General features: G+C 44.6%; 1 protein-coding gene across 2 annotated transcripts in view; it reads left to right on the top strand.

Annotated features, from left to right (window-relative positions):
• Positions 1–18,375, top strand: part of oxsr1b (oxidative stress responsive kinase 1b) — a 27,515-nt gene extending 9,140 nt beyond the window's left edge. For both annotated transcript variants that reach the window (XM_061805490.1, XM_061805491.1), the window contains exons 3-18: positions 2,467–2,575; positions 5,765–5,906; positions 10,919–10,974; positions 11,067–11,176; positions 11,268–11,369; positions 11,455–11,588; positions 11,714–11,762; positions 12,220–12,285; positions 12,821–12,943; positions 15,608–15,643; positions 15,734–15,883; positions 16,242–16,297; positions 16,399–16,451; positions 16,794–16,862; positions 16,963–17,027; positions 17,476–18,375. In XM_061805490.1, coding sequence (XP_061661474.1) covers positions 2,467–2,575; positions 5,765–5,906; positions 10,919–10,974; positions 11,067–11,176; positions 11,268–11,369; positions 11,455–11,588; positions 11,714–11,762; positions 12,220–12,285; positions 12,821–12,943; positions 15,608–15,643; positions 15,734–15,883; positions 16,242–16,297; positions 16,399–16,451; positions 16,794–16,862; positions 16,963–17,027; positions 17,476–17,553 — 1,398 coding nt within the window. In that variant the 3' untranslated portion in view covers positions 17,554–18,375. The remainder of the gene's footprint in view (positions 1–2,466; positions 2,576–5,764; positions 5,907–10,918; positions 10,975–11,066; positions 11,177–11,267; positions 11,370–11,454; positions 11,589–11,713; positions 11,763–12,219; positions 12,286–12,820; positions 12,944–15,607; positions 15,644–15,733; positions 15,884–16,241; positions 16,298–16,398; positions 16,452–16,793; positions 16,863–16,962; positions 17,028–17,475) is intronic.

Below are 18,375 nucleotides of genomic sequence, written 5' to 3'. Positions count from 1 at the left end.
CCAGAAATTTAAGGCCATCCGCATGCCCGTGTATTGTAAGGTAACCCCCACGAGAGGCGGTATTTATTCGGCCACCTGCCTGGATGGTCTTTCTTTTTGTTGATAAAGGTCACGTGCCGAGAGGGAGAGCAGAAATTCTACGACGTGAAAGTTGTACAGTTTGAAGTTCTGGTGATTTCCTTCCTCTCGTGTCGTTCAAAAGACAGTCAACAGTTCCATTCGGTCCTTATGAATGGAGTCTGATTGCCGTTTCTATCCAGAAGGCAAACCTTTGCTTGACACAGATATGTAAGTGTGAGAGCCCTCCCCCCCCCGCCATCACCCCCGCGGCATACGCTTACTGTGGCCTAATCCCCGCAACAAAGACCCTCCCCTGTTCTAACATTGTCTGCCGGAGAAAGATGGGCAAACCTGCCAACTGCCAGAGCACGATATCCTCCCCGCGAGGCTATTGTTTGTCTTCAGGCCCGCCTAGCCGAGGCTGACCCGCCCCGTCCACCGGGCAGAGGGCAGAAGGGGGTGAGGCTGCCAAGGCTGCATCATCATTGTTCTCTCCGGGCACGGAGCGTCCGGAGATGGAAAGATGGGCAAGACGGCCCACCGTGTCATTTTTGTCTGGCCCGCCCGACTGGAAGTTATTAGGCCAAATGAGCGACGGTTTGGGTTCAAACCCAGGAGGAATGTGGACTCACCTGTTGTGGAAAGAACCCGATTGGTCAGTCAATGGTTTTGGCGAACAACACGTACCCCTGGGAGAACTGTGACATAATTAAGGGTGGGCAAATTTCCATGCTCCACTATTGGACGGGGCGGGGGTGAGGATTAATAATTCATGTCATATCGAGATCAGTGTTTCCCAGCTGCCATAGTTTGAACAGAGCACAATTTCCCATAGCGAACATAAAATTCCCTTCTTTAAACAGCAATTAATCTCCAATCAATTCTACGCAATTCCTTCAAGTGATCAAATATGCCAAATATGTAAAATATTCTCATGTTATTATGCCAATAATAACACAGTTATCTCTCAGCATTATGCCTTCTCTGACTGAAAGAAGAAGAAGAAGAAAAGTCCTCATTGAAGAAATATTAGCCTGGGGAATTGTGGAAGCCCAAGATAAGATAATTAAATTCCATTTTTTTTTTTTCCATGGACGTAAACTTTAAACAACTTATAAATTATTATTAAGGTTTCTGGTTTTTTTTTTTTTCTCCCATTTGGCAGCATAGTTTTCATCACCTCGTCCAAACCATGACATTTTGACAACGGAAATTTTCCCAAAAAAATTCCACGCTTGTCAGTTACTTGTAATGTTGGACTGCCTACTGGTAATTCCAAGCATTTTTTTTTTCCTCAGTCATTGTCTCGTTATTTATCTTTTTGAGAACTCCACTGTGGTGGGAAGCAAAAACAGTGGTTTCTAACTGTACTAAAAAAAAAAAAAATACATCAAATCACGGTATTGTTGATATTATTGTGTTTGTGGAATAAGAATTCCAGCCAACTCGCGGCGCCGCCATTTTGGGCAAGATCACGTCACCCTCAGCTGGTGAGCAAAGTTAAACTGGTTCACATGTTGGCTGCGTGTTACTAAGATGATCGTTTGAACGTCCACTTGCAAAAACGCAGCCAGGGTGCGTATGCGTTCAGCTTAATGAAAAACTTTGAGTACTTATGGGTCTTTGTGATGTCACCTGCCCAGCCAGCCTACGACGTTGCCAACCAAACATTCGTTGCCCATGGCGACCCTGGAAGTGATCGCCAGACTTTCGACAAATCAGCTCTTTTCTGAACGTTTGCTCTGATTCTGGGCCTGCAGATTTACTCTTTTTCTTGGGGGTAAAAAAAAACTCCGTAAAATTTCAACTTTTATCCCTCCCCCATCATTAAAAAAAAAAAACAACTTTAATAATTTTGGGATTAATAATTGCACCACTGTAAGGTAAAAGAACAACAATCCACTTTTCAATAGTTTAATGAAAATGTCTTAATTGATGGGGGGGGGTCATTTGGATTCCCGTGCCAGAATTACCTCACTTGCTTTACAAGGACATACTGTACATATACACGTCTTTATAGCCACATTAAAAAAAAAATATATATATATATATTTTCCACGACTGCATGCGTGATAGTGTCCGGCCTCTGATGTCATTGCCATACCGAGGATTGCACTTAATTTCCTTTATTGCCTCATCTTAAAATATGTTGACGTTCGTGCCCAAGTGTGTTCATTTGAGGCCTGAACACCAGCCAGTAATATTCTTTCTTAAACAAATAAATCCGCTTACGTGAACGGAAATTCGTACATTTTTGAAAACGGGTTCATCCTGTTGACAATGGTGGGACGTTACGGGTCCTGGACGCAATCCCACAAAACTCAATGGAAAGTCATTGGCGGGATCAGTTTAATCATATTTTTGTTATCATTTGCATTGATTCCCTGTCGCTTTTCTATATTTCAGAAAGAGATCCAGGCCATGAGCCAGTGCCACCACCCAAACATCGTGTCTTACTACACCTCATTCGTGGTGAAGGACGAGCTGTGGCTGGTCATGAAGCTACTAAGTGGCGGTAAGTCAACGTTGCGTTCATCACACCGGCGACGGGGAACGTTCGTATTCTGATATTGGGCAGGGCAATAGGCCCTGATGAAAGCCCGTGACAGCCGTGATTGTGGGGTGTGTGACGGTGCTGATCCTCATTGTGCACCCGTGTGCGGTACTTTAACTTGCGTACAGCGCTAATAACAGGGCCGGGTAATAACAGCCCCCACAGGGGTGCCGTTGAGGCATCCGCGCGGCAGAGCTGCTATTAGCCGCCTGGGCGGTGGGGGCGCCGCCGCCGAGGAAGCGGTGCAGCTGTATCTGATTACACTGGTCCGCACCCAGAATGTAAGAACAGGAATGTATCAAGTCAGTTGACGACCGGGAATTAATGTGACCGCTTCCTAATCACGCGGAAGAGACACGATGAAAGCAACTTTCCTGTGGATCAGCGGAAGCGCCCATTGTTAAAGGTCCACTGTCATGGAATGCATAATTTTTAGTATGTTATTAATGGAAAAAAAACGGCAGCTGGTATGGACTCATCTATTTTTTTCACCACAAAACATCATTTTGACACGGCTTTTTTTAACTCCTGCCATGAAAATCCTTGAGGGATTTGTTTTCGAGAAGAAGCGGGAAGTGACGTACAGGGCTAACTAACTGACTGACTAACTAACATCATACAAACTAGTCTTGAAATATTTGTTGAGCACGCCATCCCGCCAGCCGGCTGGCCTCTCAGCAGGTTCGCCTGTCCGGTTTTATTGCGCGCGCCTAAACAGCTGACCCTCTTGATGTTGACTTTTATTGTACGTGGTAATTAAATAATGGCCGCGGTCACGTCCGCCATGGAGACGGCCTCGGGAGGATGTCAGGTTTATAGACTTTCACTGAGCTGGGGGGGGGGGGTGAACTGCTTTAGCCCACTCAGTGCCAGCTCTTGAATGGATGCATGTAAAGAAACCTTACTCTTCACAGCTTGATAACAAGCTGACACCGTGACAAGCGTCTGTGGCGTGTCACTGTTGACTCTTGCTTTTGTCACAGGCTTACGGCATTTCTCCACGCCGTGTCATATGTTGTAGGGGCAGCGTGAAGTGTTGCTTGCTCGATTTCATATCCTCACCACTCGCAGTTGTGCGCCGAACAACGCGTTTGATTAGCTGGGCCCTATCGTTTAGCATCGCCTCTGGAAAATCCATCGGCAGGCAACGTTCCGATTTGAGGCCCGGCGGAAGGTACGCCCTCTGCCTTTTTTTTTTTTTTTTTTTTTTTTTTTTTTTTCCCTTCGTAAACTCGTGCGGGGAAGGTGACATATAACGTCAACAACGGTCACCGATTGAATTCCCATCAGAGAAACATCCAGCTACAAAGCCACCGGAAAAGAATATGAGTCATGCCCCAGCAAGCAGAGGAATGTCTTCCCACAAAATGAATATGAAGCCTTCGCCAAACTCACATGCGATGCCAGATTCAGCGGGATCACACAAGCGGAAGATTTTTTTTCTTTCAAAAATTTTACCGCAAGTCAGTGGATCTGCCGCATCGGAAAGCCGCCCTTCAATTATCCGCGTAACTGCTGAGCGGGCAGGCTTTGATGATGACTCCTCACTCACCTCCCAGCTTATGCAATCCTTTAAATCGAGTCATCTTTTGCCTTTTTTTTTTTTTTTTTTTTTTTTTTTTTTTGTTCAGGCTGAGCCAGCAGTCTTCCGCTCAGTTAGCGCCCGCCTTTGCCGTCCGTGCCGATAAATGGAATAGTCTATTGTTCAATATTAGAATAAAATCTTGATGTGAAAAAAAATTGGCAGAATAAAGACATCGGACGAGTGGCGAGGAGACAATATTTATTCCGGGTAAACTAACCAAGTCGCAAAGTGTTTGTCTGCGTTTTAAAGATATGGAAGTGTGATTCATTTTTGGATGAGCTAGCTTAAGGGCAACCTCGTCAGCTGCTTTCCGATTCAGCTGACTGAACATGTCAAATCTCATGAGCGTGTTTTAGCAGCCCGACAATACCTGTCTGTCTAGCGAGCCGAACCTTTTGTGCAGCGGTCTAATTTATTATTATTAAATATTATTTCAAGCTACGGGTTGGATCAAATTCAGACTTTTTCTGTGCTACCACGACTTTATTGCCTTAATATTGAGATTATTTTGCTGACTTGATGCTTTTAAAAATAATGATTCGGTTCTTCTTCTAAAATTAGGACATTTTTCTTTAATAATTTGACTTTGTTCTCGCAAATTTGCCTGGTTATATTTGAACTTGATTTGTTCGAGTCAGATGACAACGGAAATGAACGGCATCAAAGCAATGTTTCTCGTAGGAAATAATGCAAATCCATTTAAGATGTTCCAGACTCCCAAAAATATCAAATACATTTTATAAAGAATAACTCTTGGTTACCTGGAAGTTTCTGGTATTTTGTGTGAAAAGGATTCAATGGACAGGACTGCGTAACCCACAATACAAGCTTTTATTGCCAACTTAAGACATAATTAGCTTCCCGGTCTGCTCGGCCAAAATTGGACAAATTGCGTCAAACAAATGTTGCGTTACCGGGTTGTTTGCTACATTAGTTTAGCAATTGAGCTCATCAAATGAATTATATCAACATAAAATGGTAGACATTTTTATACCACACTGTTACGTTGTGCAGTTCTACTTTTGCATACTGCGTATGCATCTTTTCGTATGAAAAATTGCCAATATTTAGAGTGCTTCTGCCTTCATGCCAAAATACAAGAGCTTTTGTGTGTGATTTCATCCCGCCTTTGCGACATAACTGGAATCGATCAGCGGAATCTTGTGGCAGGCAAACAAACGACTCCCAGGAACTCAATTATTGGGAACCGGTTCTCAGAACGATCGGATTTTCGATTCCCATCCCTACGTGTCGTGGATTGCTGTCAAGCTTGTCGGGTGTGTCGGTTATTTCCCTTTTAGCAGCTCTGTCTCATCACAGATCGCAAACACTTAAAAACGCCGCTCATGGGAATTACGTGTGATTTAGAAAGCGTGACATTTAAGTCGCGAGTAGGTCATAAAGACTTCACAACGGATCGTAACGCTGCAGAAACCATCGACACGGCTCAAGAGCACAAATGGTTTTTCCTCGCGGTTTTGCTTTGTGAAGCGTTTTACCAATCACCGTCATGCCATGAGTTTCTGTTTTCTAAATTCACAAACGGTCTTCTCCCTGTTCGCCAGGGTCGGTGCTGGATGTGATCAAGCACATCATCTCACGAGGGGAGCACAAAACCGGCGTCCTGGACCAGGCCAGCATAGCCACCGTCCTCAAAGACGTGCTCGAGGGCCTCGAGTACTTGCACAAGAACGGTCAGATACACAGGTAGGAAAATATTATATACGTCCATCCATGTTCTTTGCCGCCTATCCTCACGAGGGGCGCAGGGAGTCCTGGAGCCTATCCCAGCTATCAACGGGCAGGAGGCGGGGTACACCTTGAACTGGTTGCCAGCCACTCGCAGGGCACATAGAGACAGACAAACAGCCGCACTCACAATCACACCTAGGGGCAATTTAGTGTGTTCAATTAATGTTGCATGTTTTGGGGACGTGGGAGGGAACCACCCTGAGAAAAACAACACAGGCACGGGGAGAACATGCAAACTCCACACTGCTGATCCACCGTGCAACCTGTTAAATATGTATATATTTATAATGAATAACATGAATAATTTGTAGTTTTAGGAGCAACAACCATAATTTCACGAGAATAAAGTTGTGCTTTTATATGACAAAGTGGTAGTGTTGTAAAATCTAAAGTTGTGATTTTCCATTTTGCTATAATATGTTAATCAGTCTTGTGAAAAATGTTTCTATGCTTATGAGAAAAAAGACCTTTTTATTTCATAAGTTGAGTTAAGGAAAAAAAGTTGAACTAAGAGAATGAAGTTGGAGACTTAAGAAAAAAAAATGTTCCTGATAGTTTATAAAAATGATCATATGAGACTAAAGTATCGTGTCAGACAAATAATTCTTATACTCTAGGAATGAAATGAATGAAATCTTATGAGAAGTCAATATTCTACTAGAATGATTATTTTTAAAAAAATAGAAATAATTACTAGAAAAATAGAAAGCATAATGTTCAATTCCGTTCGCCAAGGAGTGAGAATCCGAACATACCCGACGTGCTAAAGTGATTCCTTGATATTCCCGCTCGGGACCGACTCGTGACCACATCAAGGACGTGGCATTTGCTCAGCCCCCCCCCCCCCCCCCCCCCCCCCCCACCCCCTTCCCCCGAAAGGTCGGCGATGTCACGGAGATGAAGCTGGAAATGAGTCTGACTGAGCACTTTATAGCTTAGCGCGATGGAATTGTGATGAATGGTGGGGCAGAGTCACTTCTTAAGGTCATTGAGATTAAAAAAAAAAAAATGCATCTCATTTGCTGTACTTATGATCCCTGTGTGTTAAAAGGAACTTGGTAAGATCTTTAAGTTATGATTATGCAGGAGGGCGATGTGTCAATGGCGGATTTGCGTGCCACAGGGAATGTGATCCCCAAAGATCTCTTCTAAGCCAGTTCAAGATCGGGCTAAGTCGCCGTTCCCAAGCTGTCGTTGCCGGCCTTCGACGCTTCCTCCTCTCCCCGTCGCTTCCTTTTCACCGCCCGCCGGCGCGTAGTCCTACACGTGTAAATAACGCACGGCGTATGGGTGGGCGGGGACAAGGAAAAGGCCAAAATAAATAAATAAATAAATCAAAATTTAATTTTATCGGAATCAAGACAGAATCTTACCAAGACTAAATTTTGAGTATTTGGAAAAGACAGTGGTAAATATCCAAGAATAAAGTCACAATATTACGTGAAAAGTTCTCAATTTGTGAGATTCAAGTTGTAAAAGCTCCGCCTCTCATCCGAAGATGGCTGGGATAGGCTCCGCCCACTACCATAGTGAGCAGACAGATGAAAGGATTAAAAAAAATTGACTAAGTTGTAACATTATGAGAAAATGTAAACCTTTTACTAGATAATTGTAAGATGAGGGGAAAAAGTCAACCAACAATTAGACTTTTTTTTTTTGCAATATTGCTATTTCATTTCAAAAACAAACAAAAATTCTTCCTAATCTTTTTTAGATGGATAACGACATTTATGACGTGTGAGCCACGGCGCAGCACATTCCCTACCCGTCCGTTTAAGCTGGATCACATGAGCGCCGGCCTCGGGGCAAGTGTGGTCGGCGGGTGGCGGGGAGGGGCGAGGGGGCGAGATGTATTCCGAAGGTCCCATCTTGCCCTCAAGCAATTAGAGTCTCGCGGGCCGGGACGTCGACTGGACCGCAGATATTTGCCACGTGCGGGTGAACTGCTCCTCCTCGCCATCTCGGCCCCACACGCAAATTATGTTCACAGTCATTTTAACAAGCTCCTGTGGAACCAGAAGTACTGACAGAATTCGTGAGAAATGAGAAAACGAAAGGGAGTGTTCGATTCCACACGTGGCGGGTACGTCTCTCGTCAATACCGCCGACAACGTGAGTTTGTTCGTTGCGAGGTCCGCTCGCGGCCACACGGGCAGCGTGAATCTCCGTGACAGTTTTATGGCGTGCCTGCTACCACCCGGCAACCGCCTGGCTAATATTTCACCCGAGGCGCCCTCACCTACGTCATTATTTGTCAAAGTTTTATGGTTGCCGCTCGCCCGTCCAAACCAGCGAGCTGTCATAAAATCACATCATGGGAAATGTCATAAAAAGTAGAACTCAAACAGAAAAACAACATACGGTAATGGCACAATTAAAAAGAAAGTCGAGAAGACCAGTTTGTTCGTTGTGATTAATTCGTGCAATTTCAACTTTTGTGCAAACCCTGGCCACCAGGGGGCAGTCCATCCCAAAGATGAATATACACGAAGACGCTGACAACTGGTCATTGGATAAGAATGGAGTCCGATAAATTTGCATGTGTTGCTACACCGTTTGTGTTTAGATAACTGTCACTTACAACAACGCTAAGCCAGTTTCATTTTCCATTACGTGGTAGCATTTAGCTACCACGTGTTTGTACAAGGAGAGGTTATTTGGTTGCTTTGCATGTTTTGTTTTATTTGACAGTTTTTTTTTTTTTTAAGTTTAGTTTTAAAGTACTGTTTAATTTACATTGAAAATAAAAAAGAATGAAAGATTAAAACACTTCTTCGGCTTCTGTGAGAGATGAGTGGTGCAGTTTGCTGTCATGAACAGTCGATGGAGCGAGGAGTCCCTGCGGGATCCGGTGGAAGCGCTTCGGGCAGTAGTTCCGGGTCGCCTTAAAGTGGCGAAAGCAGCCGCGGCCGTCGTGATGATGTCACACGGAGACTTTTGTAGGTTTTAAATATGAGCTCATGCTCTATTCTGGGTCGTAGCCTTTGAACACATGCACAAAACAACCTCAGTGAAGCCACAAAGTCACCATTCATAGCGCCAACGTTGGCATAATGTGGGCCCTCTCATGTCTTCAATTCAGGAAAATCAAATGATCAACTTTGGGAGATCAAGATCAGGACTGCTTTGAGGCATGAATGTTAGTCATCAAAAGAAAAAAAAGTTTACATTAAAAGATGTTTATGGGTTGAACAGTCGGATCGGATAACCTTGGGATTCTCAAAGTGCGGTGTGAGGGCCAACAGTGGTACCTGGGCTCCCTCTCGTGGTGCACAAAAGGATCTTCAATTAGGGTCGATTCCAAAACTGATCATTTGGGTGAATTTCAGGTCTCATATTTGGACAAACTCAGACCAGGGAGATTGCCCAAATGAGCCCCAAATGTAACCTGGTGTCCAAAATTGTCTTGTCTTGTTTGACTTGAAGAACCTTAATACAATTCTGACCTCCATTTGCTCTGACGTTAATACTGCGATTGTGTTCAAGGAATTCTGGCTCAGGAACAAGCAGCCTGAGTGGAAATGTCTGAATGGCGCTTCAGCAATTGAATGACATTTGCAAACTATAAAGCCAGCGTCCATCACGTCTCTCATCCGTGACGGGGAGAAAAAAAATGCAACAAGCGCAACAAGCAACTTGATGAGCCTGCGACGCAGTAACATCACCAATATGCCCCCCCCCCCAAAAAAAAAAAAAAAAAACTCAAGCAGGAATAGTCGTCGTCCTTATGGAAACAAGTAAAAGTATTTTTGGATATTCCCCGAAGTTGCCAGTAAGCCTCAGGTGGTCCGCTCGCCGCCTCCTGCTTCATCTCAAATTACAACACGGAGGAATCTTCCGGAAGCTGCACGGCACAAGCGTCCAAAAACAAAGCGTGAGACTCCCAGAAGGATTAGGAAGTTCGGAATACTGCATTCCTCCAACACCGACCGTACCAAGAAATATCACAATACTGTGCAGGTGTTATTTTGCCCTCATGTTCTTCACTGTAGTATCTGTGACTTTGAACGTGCGTGGCTTGAAAAGGCCGACCAGCTCAGCGACGTGGGAGTCGGCGAGCAAGGGCGTAGACTTGGCGGGGTCTTCACCAGTTTGTGCGTGGAGCGACCCCCGGCCTCAGCTGTGAATGTGCGCGTTACCGAGAGAATATTCGGAAACACTCCCGTAGTCTATCATACACTGATCCAGACAGAGAGTACGGACCGCAAGTAACCGGGAGTGCGTTCTTGTGACGATCGAGTTCCTCGCGCATCGCTCATCACCTCGGAATGCCAAATTTCGGGAACCTCGTAAAAACCCGGAGGGGACCGTTATTTGTTTTTCTTCCACGAGGAGGCGTTATCACAGGCTGTCGTGGGCTTATTGTACCTGATCGGCACGAATCATCTCATTACGTACATTTCACTCACCAGTACGTCATTATCATCATTCTTATTTTTTTATTAATCCAAGCATCTGCACATGTATTTAAGACAACCTTTGCCAGCCATTGTCAATGTCAGTGGATCCATTGTACCCCGCTGCCCCCATCTGGTGGCAGGGAGAACGGCAGCGTCTGGATCCACCCTCCTCTTGCTTCCATCAGTGTTTCCTTTTGTGCTTTCTTTTTGTTTGGGGGGGGGAGTCTGTCGCCATGACGACCGTCAGTTCTGTAAGAGGCGGCGGCGCAGGTCGGCTCCAGTCGTATGCAGGCAGACGGCTGAATCCTCTTTATAAAAAAAAAATGAACCAGGAAAGGTCACAAATGTGTAATACGCGCGCACACAAAAACCAGAAACTCATGCGAGATTACCAGAGAAAGTCCCGTAAATCTCGAGTCTTAACATTCAGGTTTCTGTGACCAAAAACTAAACAAGTCAGAAGTCCCCTTCTCCAATTTTATCCAATCACAACATGGCTTCTCGGACATTAATCGTGTTGCAGCATCCCAAGGTTGTGATGATGTTTCAAACTCTTGACTCCCGCAGAGATCTCAAAGCTGGAAACATTCTTCTGGGGGAAGACGGTTCCGTGCAAATTGCAGGTATTTGGATTATTATTATTATTTTTTTTTTGACTGACTGTAAACGCTCACCAAGATTTGAAAGGCTAATTTTTGTGGGTCTGTCCCATCAGACTTCGGCGTGAGCGCCTTCCTCGCCACGGGCGGAGACATGACCCGGAACAAAGTGCGCAAGACGTTTGTGGGAACGCCGTGCTGGATGGCGCCCGAAGTCATGGAGCAGGTCGGTGCCCCCCCCAACCCCCCACCGGTTACCGTAACCATGGCAACCAGAGGTTAGGATTTTCCGCCCTTCAACGGAACTTCTCCCGCAGGTCAAGGGCTACGACTTCAAAGCGGACATCTGGAGTTTCGGGATCACGGCCATCGAGCTGGCCACCGGGGCGGCGCCGTACCACAAATACCCGCCGATGAAGGTCAGCGCTCCCCTGGACGGTTCGCTCGCCGTCGGCCCACGGGGGGAAAAAAAAAAAAAAAAAAAAACATCTGTGGTGTGTTCAGGTGCTGATGCTAACGCTGCAGAACGACCCGCCGGGCCTGGAGACCGGCGTCACCGACAAGGAGATGGTGAAGAAGTACGGCAAGTCCTTCAGGAAAATGATCTCCATGTGTCTGCAGAAGGATCCAGAAAAAAGGTGTCGGCGGGCATTTTAATTCCGACTGATGCGTTCAGTGCCGCTTGTTTTCTTCAGTTGTTAATGTGAAAACCGACCCAATAGTCTTGAGTTCACCGCTAATGATTCGCTTTTCTGTTTCTCAGGCCAACGTCCTCGGAGTTGCTGAAGAATAAATTCTTCCAGAAAGCCAAGGTAGGCAAGCGGCATCGGACCGTCAGTCGTGTATGCGAAATGAGTTGGCGTCAACTGATGAGTCACGGCCCGCCCCTTGCGAACCCGTTTTGATGGCGCTGATGCCTTTCAAAGTTCAGGGGAGGCGGGGGGAGCGGTCGCACCGGAACGACCGGTGTGCTGACTCAGCTTGGTCGTTCCCATATGTGTACGGCTTTGGGGGGGGGGCAAACGTGGGGAATTTTATTCATTTCTCAACGAATGCTGCATTCAAGGAACGTGGGATGTTTGAAATACAGGAGCAGAAACAACAAGTGTTGTTAAACGTCGTCATCCGTCATTTTGTTTTGTCCCACTAGAAAACTTTTAGGTCAGTTAGGTCCAGGTCACCGGAAAAAAAAAAGTCAGGAAGGAAAAATGTCTCTTCATAAAGTTATGAAAATGTCTTTTTTCTTTTTTTTTTTTTTTTTTTTGACAGACCCACGATTACCTCCTTGACAAGCTTCTTCAGCGGGCCCCCACAATATCCGAGCGCTCCAAAAGGGTAATGGAAACAACATCCGCCATCTCGTTCAGTTTGCATCTCTACGGAGGAACCAAAGATCATTTAAAAAAAATTATATATACTTTTTTATTTTTCTGGGAATTTGACCATTCTTTGTCAGAGACCAAGTTCACCTGGAAAGGTTCTGTTGCGGGCAGCGCGGTGGCTTAGCTGGTAAAGCGTTGGCCTCACATTTCTGACCCGCCTGTGTGGAGTTTGCATGATCTCCCCGTGCCTGCGTGGGTTTTCTCCGGGTGGCCACGCCGGTTTTCTCCCACATCCCCAAAACATGCAACATTAATTGGACACTCTAAATTGCCCGTAGGTGTGATTGTGAGTGCGGCTGTTTGTCTCCATGTGCCCTGCGATTGGGGTACCCTGCCTCCTGCCCATTGACAGGTGGGATAGGCTCCGGCGCTTCCCTTGTGAGGATAAGCGGTTAAGAATACGGATGGATGGATGGATGGAGGTTCTGTTGCATCTTTTTGGACGTGTTCAAACTCGGGTCTCACACGCCTTTTTTTTCCCGCCGCAGGTACGTCGCGTTCCGGGTTCCAGCGGGCGTCTGCACAAGACGGAGGACGGCGAGTGGGAGTGGAGCGACGACGAGCTGGACGAGGAGAGCGAAGAAGGCAAAGCCGCCGTGGCCGCCTTGCGGGTGAGGGCCGGCCGCGGCGTCCGCGTCCTCTCTCGCCTCGTTGGCCTTTGTGTCGTCTGTGCGGCGGCGTCCATGTTGTATGTCCAACTGTATCTCACGTGTGTGTCTGTCTGTGTGTGTGTATGTGTTCTGTTTGACGGCGAAGGATCAGCAGGTGAAGCCTGCTGGCGCCCCGAGGCGACAAGTGCGCTTCGCCTACCCACTCGAGCTGCCTGCGTCCACGGTTGTTCACTTGCCACCGCGATACAGATGGCGTTCCCCTAACAAGGAAGGGCTCTCGTTAGCTAGGCCACGCCCACTCGCTTAGCGTCGGTTAGGGATTTTCAACGGGTGGGGTCGGGAACCCAAAAGTAGGGGGCGGAGGTTGTGAGTGACGGGTCGTGAACGGCTAGTAAAAAAAATCAAAATATTAGTGGGGCAACATATCGAGGTTACAGACGCCATCGAGAATATATATATATTTTTTTAAACTGCGATTTTACACAATGCAAAGAAAATCCTCGGGTTAAATTCCCCTTTCGTCCTGACTTAGTGTCGGTCAACCTGCGTACAAAAATGGGTTGTTTTGTCATCGCCGTCGGGGCAGTGAAATATTTATGGCAATCGACATTATTTGGGTGTTATTACTCGGCTCTTGCGCAACCTCCAGTGACATTTATACGACCGCTCACATAAAAAAAATGAAAAAAACCACCATCGGTGTGTTTATAGCGCAATAACGCAGACCGTTAAAGTGCCACGGTCGCTACATTTCCTAATTGATTTTGCACTCTCGGAAAAAGATCAATGCCGAGGCACTGTGAACGTCGTAATGTTTTTAAAACATAATTGTTGAATGAGACATTTTTAAAGATTGGGAAAATGTTATCATCTTTTTTTTTCCTGGCACAATCGTTCATCAATGCCGATGCCCTCCGACGCTGTGGATAAAGACGAGATGTTTTGAGGTCGATTGTCACAATTTCAGCACAGAAATTAATTTTAAAAAATGAATTAAAAAGACAAGACAGTAGTCCGTCCTGTATGATTTAACAGGTCCACTGAGAGTTCCCTTTCCTGGAAGCCATCTGTATTTTACTTATATTTTATTCCTCTCTCCAATCTTTTTTTTTTTTTTTTTTTTTTTGACATTTATTTACTGACCAAATCACATCCAATCAGTTGCAGCTTCGCTTCAAAATTGTTGAAATTTCAGTTGCTGCTTTAACGGCCACATGTCAGACAACCGGATGTCTTTTTGGGAAATGTCAGCCGTGCCGGTACATGTGCGCTTCCTGTTTGTGCTTTTTTTTTTTTTTTTTTAAATAAATTTCCCCTCGCAGCCAAACACTTTTTAAAAAATTTCATGTAACACTGCATTTGTCTGCTGAACCTTTAATCCACTTTACGCATCTAAAAGGGGCAAAAGTGTAACTTGCACCCCCCCCCATCAAATGGTTAATAACGGTATAACAAAAATTTTAAATGAAATTACACACTGCAACAAAAACAGAGGCACCGTAAACTCTCATGTCATAACTCAAGCCAACCATCATATTTGAGTATCATTCCTGCATTAACGGAACCGGGAACCCCCACAACACTAAATGCGGGAGCCGTGTGTCGAGTACTTCCTGTGTGCGCTTTACTTCCTGTTTGTGCCGTGTACTTCCTGTGTGGCCTTTTACTTTCTGTGTGCCGCGTACTTCCTGTGTGGCCTTTTACAGGTGCATCTCAAGATTTGGAATATCGTAGAACACCTGCTTTATTTCAGCAGTTCCATTTTAAAAAGTGAAATTCTGTCATTAAATAGGTCCGCAAATGCTGCTCAGATATTAAAAAATAATTGTGATTTCTCGAGATGATAAATTTTGCTGCGGTCATCAAAATGATGAGTTGGGAGGCAAATTCCTACCTAATTTCCTTAGCAGAAAGATTGATTGTTGTTAATATTCCCATTTTGTGAGGTGGAGAATTTGCACCTTTTTATTAGATTTAGTAATTTCCGGCCTAGAAGGAAATTCACACACACATTTCACACGCTTACAACCCTGCGATTTATGCACACCCGGTTCTAAGCCTCGGTACACAGATTTTGGGTGCTGTGCTGAAAAGTCTCCTTGTTATTAATGCGCATGCGCGTATATTTTGTAAACCTCCGGCCAGTCTGAAACATCTCCATCCATGCTTCTTCTACATGTGCCCCTGGACAACTTGTCACCGAGTGTTCATGTTCGCTGTGGACGTCTAAGAAAAATGCGAACATACATGTGTGTATATCTTTTTACCAACTTTTTTTTTTTTTTTTTTTTTTTAAGGTTAGGTTAGGGTTAAATTGTAGCTCCCTCTATGAGACTGGAGGGAAGCACCTCCTCCGTACCCAGAGTTCCCCTGTTAGTAACACATGCGCATTCATCACAAGGAGACTTTTCAGCACGGGGGAGCGCTCAGACCATCACACCGGGAATTACAGTATTTGTTATAATCAACAAAACTATATTTTTTAGAAATCCACTGTACCGCATCGCATGTATGCGGCGTTTCACTTTTTGAACCGAACTCCTGATATAAGTTTTCTGCAATTTCCAAATTGATTGAGACGCACCCGTACTTCCCGCACGCTGTCCGAATTATGTCATCATGTCGGCACATCCTAACGTTGCCCATTTGTCTTTTTTTCTCCAGTCGCCCAGAGTGAAGGAGGCGTCGCAGAACTCAGAGGTGAGTCCGCTGCCCTGAGGGTTTTCTGCGCGGCGTTCGAGGACACGGCTCGGCGCCCGAATGGCCGCTCTGACGGCGTTTGTCCTTCAGATTTTCCGGACGCCGGAGCCTTCGAGCGCAGCGCCTCCCCCCGCCGCCTCCGACGAAGCGGCACTACCTCAGGCCGCCCTCGCCGCCCCTCAACCCGCGTCGGCACCCACGGGCGCCGTGACCGCCCCCGCCGCTACTGCGCCAACACCGGTGACGTCATGCTTCATTGTTGGAGTAGTTGCAGCAATAATATTTTAGACATTACATATAGCAGGAGCCCCTCGAACCTCTTTGGCCCAGACGGATTTCCAAGCTCCCCCTTCTAGTCATAAAACAGTTATGTTATGTGTTATTATAACACACAATCATAACTACTATGCTATACTAAAATGTTGCTCGTTTTCAAGAAAAATCAAAAACATTCTTCAATTATATTTAATGTGCTATCCAACAATACAGTTGCGTTTAATCTTTAAGAACAATTTGTGTTCAGAACTTGTATTCAACCGTCCTTGTTGTAGAAACCGAGCACACCTCTGATAGAGTTTTGTTTTTCATTTTTCCACAGGTCCCTCCTGCCTCGAGCAACGAGACGTCTGCCATTAATTTGGTCTTACGGTTAAGGTGGGTCCCGTCCGCCGGGATTCGTGCTGCTGTTATCGCGTAATTTAATCTCCACGACCCCCCGCCACCCCCCCCCCCCCCCCCAATCTCGTACTCTGCAGAAATACAAAAAGGGAGCTAAACGACATCCGCTTTGAGTTCATGCCAGGCAGAGGTGAGCCATTTATCATTGAAGTGAAAAATGTGATGAATTTTGAGAATACAGTAGAAGACCTACATTAATCATTTTTTTCATTTAAATTTAGTTAATTAGTGGAATGAATAGAAACATTTCATCATTTCATTGTTTATGCTGCACGAGAGATTCTGACTGTGGCACCAGTGCCGTTTGTGGTATGATGCCTCCCTCTAGTGGTACGCCCAAGAATTACAGTCTCAGTGCAATTCTGTTGACTTTTTAGTTGTATAATTACTGGAGTTATGATTGTTCCATGAAGTGTCAATAAGGCAAGTACAGCGTAGTTGATTCTCATCGTTTGTTTCTTTGTTTGTTCAGACACAGCAGACGGAGTCTCTCAGGAGCTGGTTTCAGCAGGCCTGGTGGATGGCAGGGATTTAGTAATAGGTCAGTGGTCCTTAACTTACATATTTTTCTTCAAGATTTAAAAAAAAAACAAAAAAAAAAACCAAATTGACCACTTTTTTTTCTTTATATATTTTTGCAGTTGCCGCAAATTTGCAGAAAATTGTTGACGAGCCTCAAACCAATAAAAATGTCGTATTTAAACTGGTAAGTTTCACAATTGCTTAAATGAGCGAGTTTTTTTTTTTTTTTTTTTGCTGTCACTACTACAAAAATAATAGACCAAAACAAACAAAAAAAACCCTGCAAAAACTAATAAAAAAACCCTCAATATTTCATGAATTAAATTGTCTAATTTTCTTAGCATGGTCCGCTGTTCATGATTTTAGGTCTATTTATTATGTTCTACTTTTAAACAACAAAACTACCCCACAAAAATGAATTTAAAAAAACTCGAAATATTTCACGAATTAAAGTCGTCCAATTTTCTGAGCATTGTCGACTGTTCATGATTTTAGGGCTATTTGTGTTCTACTTTTTTTGTGCTTCTAAAACATACTCCTTATAAAATTTGTAAAAACTATTTTTTGTTTTGTTTCTAAAATTATGTGTTTAATGTTCTGAATTTTATTTTATTTTTTTTCCCTCGTTGCAGGCTTCCGGAATCGAAGGATCGGAAATACCCGACGACGTCAAATTGATAGGCTTTGCTCAGCTCACCATTATTAGCTAAAGTAGCGTTTACTCCTGGGGTGGGGGGATGGGGGGAGACCGTGACTCGCCTAAAAGATGTGAACATTTTGGGGAAAAAGTATATAAATAGATTATTGCATTTTTTTTTTTCTATGGCTGTAAAGAAAACCACTACTGCCAAAGAAAACAGGACCCGTTCATCAGCCGTCCGCCGCCTCGTTGAATGAGGCGACGGGTTGAAATATGACATCGGATAGTGTGAAAATCACTTAAAAAAAAAAAAAAAAAATCATAAAAAAAAAATCGTTTACAGTGCATTTGCTCGACGGCTGCCAGGATTCTTCTCTTCTTTTTGCTTTCCTCCCAAATTGGACGCATTTGCACAATCTCGATTTAACAAGGCCTTACGTTCAGCGGAACTGCTGAATGCGCTTTTTTGTTTTTGTTTGTTTTACAGTGGATAATCACGCACACTCAAAACGGCGCCTCTGTATTAAAAATAATAATAATTAATGCGTCAGTCACGATTACACGGAAGACAATATTGTGACCTATTTATTGACTTTGTATTATTTGATGAAGTGATATTTTGGTGTGTGTCCTTCAGCTAGCATCCCAAAATCAAATTCGATCTGAATGATTTTTTTCTTTTTTTTTTTTTTTTTGCACAGCGCCAGAAATCCTTATCGGCGTCAATATTAACGATTGCCTTAATATTCCCGATAACGGCCTTGCAAAAGCGACGGAATTGGCACGACGCGAACATTTTCGGAAATGTCAACGTGTAACATATTTGTGGCCTTTTTGATACTGTTTATCAGCGATTAAATGTCATGCGAGCGTCGCACCTAAGACGTGCAAA

This window comes from Syngnathoides biaculeatus, chromosome 19 (genome assembly GCF_019802595.1).
Source record: "Syngnathoides biaculeatus isolate LvHL_M chromosome 19, ASM1980259v1, whole genome shotgun sequence".
Classification (NCBI taxonomy): Eukaryota; Metazoa; Chordata; class Actinopteri; order Syngnathiformes; family Syngnathidae; genus Syngnathoides; species Syngnathoides biaculeatus.
Note: the sequence above shows the minus strand (reverse complement) of the source record. Positions and strands in the feature narration are given on the sequence as shown.